The sequence below is a fragment of the Dromaius novaehollandiae genome, chromosome 15, assembly GCF_036370855.1.
Source record: "Dromaius novaehollandiae isolate bDroNov1 chromosome 15, bDroNov1.hap1, whole genome shotgun sequence".
Lineage (NCBI taxonomy): Eukaryota > Metazoa > Chordata > Aves > Casuariiformes > Dromaiidae > Dromaius > Dromaius novaehollandiae.
The window spans coordinates 16,538,997-16,547,890 of NC_088112.1; the positions used below are offsets into that span (position 1 = coordinate 16,538,997).

Below are 8,894 nucleotides of genomic sequence, written 5' to 3' on the forward strand. Positions count from 1 at the left end.
TGACTGACATATCCATAAAAGAGCTGGGTCTGACAGAGTGTCCAGGGATTCAGCAGCCTGATTCTTATCTCGGTGTATAAGTACACAGCTGTTTTCCACAGGCAATTCTCGGGAAAGGTATCCATCTCTAGCCACTGACTTTACATGTAAATGGCAGCTTTCCAGTTCCTGTCTGAATGCCAGAAAGGTTAAGGCTCTGAGGACCTCTTGCATGTCAGAGGCCCTTTGCCCAGCAGCCTGGAAAGAGCTTGGAGTATTGTTTGGCACGCAAGCAGGGCTCCTTCTTGCCCTACGGAAAGCCTGTAATGAGCGCTGTCTGTTCCCAGCATCAGGAAGGGGAGTCCCTACCTTCGCAGCCAGCTCTGCCGTGACCTCCATGAGCTTCCTGTGCCACGGAGGAGGTGGGCCGTGGGCAGGGACACTGGCTGCAGCACGGTGCTCCTCCGTGCTGTGTTTGGGAGGTGTGGGACAGAGGGCAAGTGCATGATCTTGCATTGCAGGTGGAAGGTTTAACCCACGTTTTAAAAGTTTGAGGTTTGCAAAGAAGCATGCATCTGGGATTGGCTTTTGGCCCACAGGCGTCATGAGTAATTTGGAAGGGAAATGGGTGAAATGGAAACAGTTGGGGTCAAAATGCTGCTGTTTTCAGAGCATGACATGGAGTCCATCCATCCCTGTGTGCAGCCTGATCTCTGTCCTGCAGCCTGCGGGGAGAGGGGACCCCTGGTAGTGCGGGAGCTTGCTCGGGAGGCAGCCCTGGGGTGCCCTGCGGGGGTGACTTGGGTGTGTGCTTCCTTCCAGACAATGACTCGGATGCGATGAGCAGCTCTTATGAGTCGTACGACGAGGAGGAGGAGGAGGGGAAGGGCCAGCAGCTGACACACCAGTGGCCGTCAGAGGAAGCCTCCATGAACCTGGTGAAGGACTGTAGGATTTGCGCTTTCCTGTTGCGTAAGAAGCGCTTTGGACAGTGGGCCAAGCAGCTCACCATCATACGGGACAACAAACTGCTGGTGAGCCCAGCGCCGGCGGGGCCGAGAAACCTGGGTGCGGGAGCTGGGAAGGGAGGTCAGATCTGGGTTGAAGGAAGATGCCGATACCTAATCAACAGCTTGCCTTAAGACTGAGGGTATCCCACAGCAGAAGCTCACTTCTCTTGCATGCAGATGAAGGGTTCCCCTCTTGGGGGCATGGTTTGGCTAGCAGAGGGAAGGGGCAGGGGGTCCTGCAGCTCTTCTACAATTGTCTGTTGCAAAGACTGGGCCATCTCCATCTGTGCTGGGTGCTTGGGAGCCTGCAAGGGACGCCCAGGTCTGCCCGCTGCCCTGGCACGGCAGCAGGGCAGGCAGGGTTGGCTGGGCCCAGAACGGCTCCCTTTGCTTCTCCTAGTGCTACAAAAGCTCCAAAGACCGGCAGCCGCACGTGGAAGTGCCCCTGGGCACCTGCAATGTCATCTACGTCCCCAAGGACGGGCGGCGCAAGAAGCACGAGCTGCGTTTCTCGCTGCCGGGGGCCGAGGCGCTGGTGCTGGCCGTGCAGAGCAAGGAGCAGGCTGAGGAGTGGCTGAAGGTACCGCGGCTGCCAGGCCCGGCTACAAACCCACCTCGCTCGTCGTCCCGCAGGGACACGGCTCCTGTCGTCCCTGGCCGGAGCGGGGAGCGGGCTCCCTTGGGAAAGGCCTTATCTCCCTGGAGGGGGAAGGGGCTTTCGTTTCATCTCTTATCAGCTCCCGACGGGGAGCCCCAGCCGCGGTGAGAGCTAGCCGGCCGCTTCCCAGGCCCCAGGCATCTCCCACGCTGATAGCCTGAGCCCCTCGCGGGGAGGCGGCGGGGTGGGGATGTTTGTTCGCCCCTTCCCCTTCCCCGCGGCCCTTTCCTGCCTTTGTTCTGGGGCGAGAGGCCCTGCTGGAGAAGGAACCGGGCACGAAAGGGCTTCGCGCTGCCTCTCCCACAAGCAGCAGCAGGAGACTTCATCCCTCCCTTCTCACCCCCCCACCATTGCAGGGCAGAGCCTGGGGGCTGCCCGGGCTCCGTCCCCTCCGGCTGGGCGGGAGGGCTGCCTGCGGGGCAGGGCCCGGAGACGTGGGGCATCCCACTCTCATCGCGAGTTGTCAGCCCAATCTCTGACCGTCTTGGCTATGGTGATGTAGGGGCCAAACTGTGTCTGATCGCCCAGGCAAACCGGGCTCCCCCAAGGGACGCGCGCCTCAAACGGAGCACGCTGTGCCGTCCCCGTGCCCAGCGGCTGGCCATCCTGGATGGCAGCAGGGAGCGGAGCCGGTGCTCAGGGTCCCAGGATCGCTCTCCAGGCGGTTCGGCTCGGCTCTGGCGCTCGCTGCTCCGGGACAGGCGGTGTTGCCCCTCTGGGATGTGCGAGCGGCTGCTCAGAGCCTCTCTCCGCAGGTGATCAAGGAGGCGAGCAGTGCGGGAGCGGGCGGGCTGGAAGCCCCCACGTCCCCAGCGGTGCTGCGCAAGACGGACCTGGACAAGGTGGCGTATTTTAACCGCCCTGCTGAGGAGGGAGGGGGCCGGGGGCCAGCCGAGGTGCCACGTGAGGCTGCTGTCACCGAGCTCCCGGTGCATCGGGGACATGCCAGCCTCGGTGCTGGAGGGGCGAGGGCTGGCGAGCGGCGGTGGGACGCGGCTGGCCGCGCTGAGACGGGCACCTGCCCTGCTCCTCCCCGCAGCGGCTCTCGCAGGAGAAGCACACCTCCGACTCGGACAGCGTGGCGACAGGCGAGACCTGCTCCCCCGCGGCCCGCAGGGAGCCCTGTGAGCACGGTGAGTGCCGTCGGCATGACGGGCTTCTCCTCCCAGCCGCGGGGCCCTGCTGCACACACCAGTGCTGGGGAGCAGCCTGTCCCAGCACTGCTCCCCGCATGCGGTGGCCAAGGGGGTGCCGGGCTGCGCCGTGGGCACGAAGCATCACCAGGGCCACTCTCCATCCCAGGGAAAGGCAAGAGGAGCGGCTTGGCTGACCTGAAGGGCTCCATGAGCCGAGCAGCGGGGAGGAAGATCACCAGGATCATCAGCTTCTCCAAGAAGAAGCCTTCCCCTGAGGACGCGCAGACCTCCTCCACCGAGGAGGACATCCCCTGCTGCGGTTCGTGTGGGCTGGGGCAGTGACAGGCACTCAGTTCCCACAAGTGGTCGGGGGCCAGTGCGGTCCTGGCCTCCTCTCCTTGCTGGCTGGACCGTACGGAGGGCAGGGCAGGGAGGAAAGCCTGCGGGGTGAGGGAAGTTTCATCAAGTTCACGGAGAGCTTTACCTGGGCCCGGGTCACCCCTTGTCCTCAGGGACACAGAAAACAGACTTGCGTGACTGTGAGGCACTGAGCTGGCACTTTACCTGGGCCCAGAGGTCCCCGGTTCTCTGTGGGGAAACTGAGGCACACAAGGACCAAACGGTCTGCCCTTGAGTAGAGAGCTGGATCTGGGCCATAATCTCTGGATGGCCTTGTCTCAATTACACCCTGCCCCACACCAGAGCTGGTGGTGTCCTCGTCACTCTTCGTGCTTATCAGGTGCGAACCAAATCTGTCAGTCTTCACTCAGGCAAAGCTGCTTTGGGCCTCAGGAGAGGTTTCTGATGAGGATACAATTAGAGTTGCACAAATAAAAGGAGAAGGACCAAGATCCTGTGATCTCCTGAGGTCCTCAGATACAATCCCAGCACAGGACAGAGCAGTACAGTACAAGCAAAGAGGATTTGCATTGCGTGAGGACAAGTTATAGGGAAAGCAAAACCCACCTGAGCTCTCACTGCTGAAAGCGGAGTTCCTCAGCACTGACCTTCCTTGGAGGAAGAGCCTGGTGAGCACGGTGGGGTGTGGAGCATGGAGAGAAGCTGTCAGGAGGGTGCTGAACCGGGCTGCCCACATGGACTCTGTGGCTCTTGCTTCCCACCTCGACCACCCATACTCGTGGCCAAGGTGCTGCCAAGAAGGTGTTGAGACCCTTCCCTCTGGCTTTCCTCCAGGTTACCTCAATGTCCTGGTTAACCAGTGCTGGAAGGAGCGCTGGTGTCGCCTGAAGGGCAACACCCTGTACTTCCACAAGGACCGCACGGACTTACGGACCCACGTGAATGCCATCGTCCTCCGGGGCTGCGAGGTGGTGCCAGGCCTGGGCCCCAAACACCCCTTCGCTTTCCGCATCCTTCGCAATGGGCAGGAGGTGTCCGCGCTGGAGGTGTGTTGGGGTGGGCAGGGTCCCAAAGCGGGGTGGAGGGTTCCCAGCTCCAGAGGGTGGAAAGTCTCCTGGAATGAATAAAGCTTGCATGTGTGCAGCGCCTTGCTCTCACCTCCCCTGCGTCTTAATGAAACACAGGGCAGCCGTGCCCATGTTTGCAGGCTGGAGGCAGAAGGGGTGAGAGCAGGCAAGTTGCAGGGGTGGAGGAGCAGGATAGAGGTGCAGGGGGCTGGGGGTTTGGGGAATGGGTCCTCCTGTGCATGTGCTTTCCCTTGGGCCCTCCTAACCCCTGTGCACATGCATCATGCTGCTGGAGGGCCCTTCCCTGCTGTGGGGTTTCGTGTTGGGAGGAAGGAGTGAGGCAGGGGCCTGCTGCAGCCCTTTCTCACCTTGCTCTGGGGGTGCCGACGGGCTGGAGGGCCACAAGGAGAGGCCATCTCCCAGGGCCCGGCATGCACCCCGAGCCTCTCCTTCTCTCCTCCAGGCAAGCTGCTCAGAAGATCTGGGCCGCTGGCTGGGTCTCCTCTTGGTGGAGACGGGCTCCCAGACAGCCCCCGAGGCCTTGCACTACGACTACGTGGACGTGGAGACGATCGCCAACATCGTGACGGCTGTGAGGCACTCCTATCTGTAAGGAGCTCTCATCCCACCGTGCCGCAGGCTGCAAAGGGGAGGATGTGCTGAGGAGAGGCCGAGGGTTGGAGCCGGGATGGTGGTCCTGAGCCCTGTGTGCTCTCTAGAGGAGGTACAGGCTGGGCGGTGGTCTGCTCTTGCTCTCAGGGGACAGCTGACATCCCAGGAGTTGGCGTTCCCCAAAGCAGGGCAGCTTCCCTGGGGCAGGATAGAGCAGAAGGTGTTTTTAGCAGCACTGATGAAGGACCTGAGGGACATGCGTGTTTGCACAGGGTAGGGTGAGTGCTCACAACAGGAGCTGGGTCCCTGCCCGTAGCTGCGAGAGCAATCTAGGAAGCTCTGGGAGATCAAAGGGCCCTTTGAGGGACCGGCCGGAGATGGCCTGGAAAGGAAGCCTTTGATACACCAGCCATCGCTCCTCCCTCCCACAGGTGGGCCAGCTCCTCCCAGGACAGCCGGACGGACTCCTCCCGCGTGGTCTACGATGATGTCCCCTACGAGAAGGTTCAGGTGAGCATGGCGTGAGGGCTCATCATGTCCCACCACTGTGCTAGTGACCTTCCCTGGGAGCCCCGCAGCCTTGGCTGGGCCGCGACAGCCCCATTGGTGTTTCATCACTCTCTCCCGTCCCCGCTGCAGGCTGAGGAGCAGCCGGCCCGGCCGGCGGGAGCCCAGGTGAAGCGCCATGCCTCCTCCTGCAGCGAGAAGTCACGGCGAGTGGACCCGCAAGTCAAAGTGAAGAGGCACGCGTCAAGTGAGTGGCGACCAGCCAGGTCCACGGCCTTGGAGCAGGGAGCCGGCTGCGAGCCTCCAGCCCATCCTTCCCAGGGGGACGCGTTCCCACGTGCTGCAGTGGGGCACGAGCCCAGGGCTCTGCGGCCAGGCGAGGGCTGGAGGACGCCGGGGCCCAACGGCTCGCAGGCTGACCGTGCTAGCCCAGCTCGGGAGGCATCGACGTAGCTGGGGCTGGAGTCAGGCCCTTTGAGGCCAGAGCGTTCGTGACGGCCTCTCCCTGTCCATGCAGATGCCAACCAGTACAGATACGGGAAGAACCGGGCGGAGGAGGATGCCCGGAGGTTTCTGACAGAGAAAGAGAAGCTGGAGAAGGAGAAAGCGGCGATCCGCAGTGAGCTGGTGCTGCTGCGAAAAGAGAAGCGGGAGCTGCGGGAAGCCGCGAAGGGCAGCACGGGTAGGTGGGGGCCGTCTGAGCTGGGGGTGCTCGAAGGCGCTGGGGCGGCTGCTGCCGGGAGGGTGATGCCCACCGGCGGGGTGGGACGGGGGTCCCATCCGGCGGGTGCCGGCGGTGGCACTTGCGACGCTCGGCAGGGCTGGCGGCAGCCCCGCGCCCGGGCCAGCAGCCCCATCTAGCGTCCTCACGCGGGAGGATGGGTTGGCATCTCTGTCCCGTCCCTCGGCCGCTGAGCCGGGCGCGTTTGTGTGCGCGGAGCAGGGCAGAAGCTGCAGGAGCTGGAGCAGCGCGTGGCGCAGCTGGAGGAGCAGTGCCGGCACAAGGAGGAGCGCCGCGTCGACCTGGAGCTCAAGCTGACCGAAGTGAAGGAGCGGCTGAAGCAGTCGCTGGCGGGAGGGCCGGCCCTGGGGCTGGCCGTGACCGGCAAGGCCGAGAACGGGGTACGGAGCTCTTCTTCCTCGCTGCCGCGCTCTGGCTTCCCAGGGCGAATGTGTGGGGGAGAGGGGACCTCTCTGCTGCTCTGTCCCATGATGGTCGGAGGTGGGAAGTGAAGAGCCCCGGCTGCAGGGCTGGCTCGCATCAGCTTCGGCCTCGCAGCAGTTTGTGTATTCCCATCTTTTTTTGTTTCTTTCTTTTTCTTTGTTCCTGCTTCCTGGCTTTCCTAAACTTTCCTTCTTCTGCCTCTTTTCTCCACAGGAAGCTGCCAGCAAGCCCAACGGGAGCCCCCCTGAGCACCTGGTCCCCGTGAACTGTGCAGCTGAACTGAGGAAGAGGAGTCCGTCCATCCTCCCTGCCAACAAGGGGAATGTGCTGCGGAAGGCCAAGGTCCTGCTTCGCTCCCCAGGAGATCTCAGCCTTCATCCTCTCCCCTTGCTTGACCATGAAATCGGGGGATTTGGGGGGATTTGGGGGGTCTCTCTTGGGTTGCCCCTTACCACGGGAGCAAGGGGTGCTGCAAGGGTGCCCCGGAGCAAGGCTGTGCCAGCTCAGCTGCGCTTGCAACCTTGAGCCCAAGTTGCAGAGAGCTTTGGGAGGTGCAGGGCCACCTGGGCACCCCAAGAGCAGTGGCCGCAGCCTTTGAAGGTGCTGGGACGGCCCAAAGCCCCTTCAGCAAGGGCAGAGGGGAGGAGGCCTTGAGGGCTCAGCAGGTCGGGGTCTTCAGGCCCTTCTGCGCGGTGTCCGGTGTGGGGAACCTGCTCCCACCGCCAGCGGCTGTGGGAGGCCGACGTGCATCCTCTGCCCCGGCAGCCGCCCTCCAACGTCGTCTCCGTCCCCCTCTTTGCAGGAATGGGAGAAGAAGCAGACCTAGGCCGGGCTGTGGGAACGCCGGGCTGCAGCGCCCCGCCGGACCCGGGCTCGCCGAGGAGCCGCGAGCCCCGTGCCCCCGAGGAGGCCGGGGTGCGGGAGAGGCGCCCTCCCAGGCCCCCCCGGCACAGCAGCGCCTGCGGCGGGGGCACCACGCGAACCTGCGGGCCGGGGGCGGGAGAGGGAGCTGGGAGGCGGGTGGGGAAGGGCGGCCGAGGAGCGGCAGGCGGCTCTCGCCCTTGGCGGGTCGCGAGGGGCCGAGGCGGGATGCAGCCCCACGAGCCGCCCCCGGCCCGTGCGGCTCCGGGCAGCGGGGAAAGGACCGCTGCCGTCTCCTGCCTTCGCGGCACTGCTGCTGAGGTCGGGTGTTTCGTTTGCCGAGGCATGTAGCAAAATGGAGCAAAGGGATGTTTTAAAAAAGAAAAAAAAAGTGCTTTCAAACTGGAGGACTGAGAAAGGAAATAGTGGAAGGTAATTTAGCACAGGCAGAAGAAGGGATAGGAATAAAAAGGGAAAGCGCAGGCTTTTGTGGGAGCAGGCCCTTGCCCTGTTCATGCCAGCTGCTGCCACAATTAGCCTTTGGTGCTCACTGCTTCGAGGCACATTTTTTCAGTGACCGGGTAAGTGGGTTTTAATAAAAGCGCTGGTACCAGAAAACCCCTTCCTCTGGCTGTAGCGAGCAAACAGCTTAAGTTACTCCTGGTCCTGAAGCGATAGGGCAGCGCTTGTAGGTGCGAGGGGAGCGGGTATGTGAGTTTTGCATCTTCATCAGCGAAGATGGGTGGTGGCGGATGCCTGGAGGAACCACTCTGCCTTCAGCAGAGATCGTCAGCGACGAAGTTTTGCAGCTTGCTCGGGGTCAGGGGCTGCGGCCCGACCCGGAAGGGCTTCACCTCCTCCCCCTGCTGCATCCCGGCGCCGGCTGCCAACGTGCGGGGCAGCTTGTGCTTTGGGAATGGGCAAAAGCCTCTTCCCCACGGCATGTCCCCCCCGGGAAAGAAGGGGTGAGGCTGCGCCGCTGAGCAGCGGAGTGGGTTCGCCGGCGCTCCTGGAAGTCCCCTCGCTGCCCGGAGCCACTTCGGAGGCAGTCCTCAGCTAAAGCACGCTCGGCCAGCGGCGCTGGGGGTTTTTCTAACCTCAGAGTGAACAAACACAGGAAAAAAAAACACTTCCACCTTAGATCAGCCCTCTTTGCTCTTTATTAATCAAGAGATAAAACCGGCTCACTGTCACACCGCTTCTCTTAAAAAACCAAACCCCCTCTTCTGTTGCAGCTGAATTTTGTTGCTGTAAATCGGTGTGTGCCAGGCATTGGTGTCGACTGCTTAGAGCAGGGGGCTAGGGCTACTTCTGGTGTTCACAGAGGAATAAATGATGTGCAGCGAGCTGCCCCAACGCGCTGGGCGCAGGGCTGGTCGTTGCCGCAGCTCTTGGCTGGCGGGAGCAGCGACACGGGACCCCGCGGGCCAAGCAGCGGTCACGGCCATGGCTGTGGTGACGGGTGGTCTCTGAGCTGCCCTCTTGGACCGTGGGCGGGTGGATGAAGGCTGCCCCGGCCACGTGCTGCCCGTGTGCTCA

The 8,894-nt window shown here is 62.8% G+C and overlaps 1 protein-coding gene across 2 annotated transcripts in view; it reads left to right on the forward strand.

Moving 5' to 3' along the window:
- AFAP1L1 (actin filament associated protein 1 like 1) overlaps positions 1–7,973 on the forward strand; it is a 31,351-nt gene extending 23,378 nt beyond the window's left edge. The window contains exons 7-20 of one of the 2 annotated variants that reach the window (XM_026122739.2): positions 327–401; positions 802–1,013; positions 1,390–1,569; positions 2,403–2,489; positions 2,687–2,780; positions 2,950–3,102; positions 3,978–4,189; positions 4,674–4,819; positions 5,254–5,332; positions 5,462–5,576; positions 5,847–6,011; positions 6,273–6,451; positions 6,708–6,836; positions 7,297–7,973. In XM_026122739.2, coding sequence (XP_025978524.1) covers positions 327–401; positions 802–1,013; positions 1,390–1,569; positions 2,403–2,489; positions 2,687–2,780; positions 2,950–3,102; positions 3,978–4,189; positions 4,674–4,819; positions 5,254–5,332; positions 5,462–5,576; positions 5,847–6,011; positions 6,273–6,451; positions 6,708–6,836; positions 7,297–7,320 — 1,850 coding nt within the window. In that variant the 3' untranslated portion in view covers positions 7,321–7,973. The remainder of the gene's footprint in view (positions 1–326; positions 402–801; positions 1,014–1,389; positions 1,570–2,402; positions 2,490–2,686; positions 2,781–2,949; positions 3,103–3,977; positions 4,190–4,673; positions 4,820–5,253; positions 5,333–5,461; positions 5,577–5,846; positions 6,012–6,272; positions 6,452–6,707; positions 6,837–7,296) is intronic. The other variant, XM_026122740.2, reaches the window with a different exon arrangement.
- The last annotated feature ends 921 nt before the right edge of the window (positions 7,974–8,894 follow it).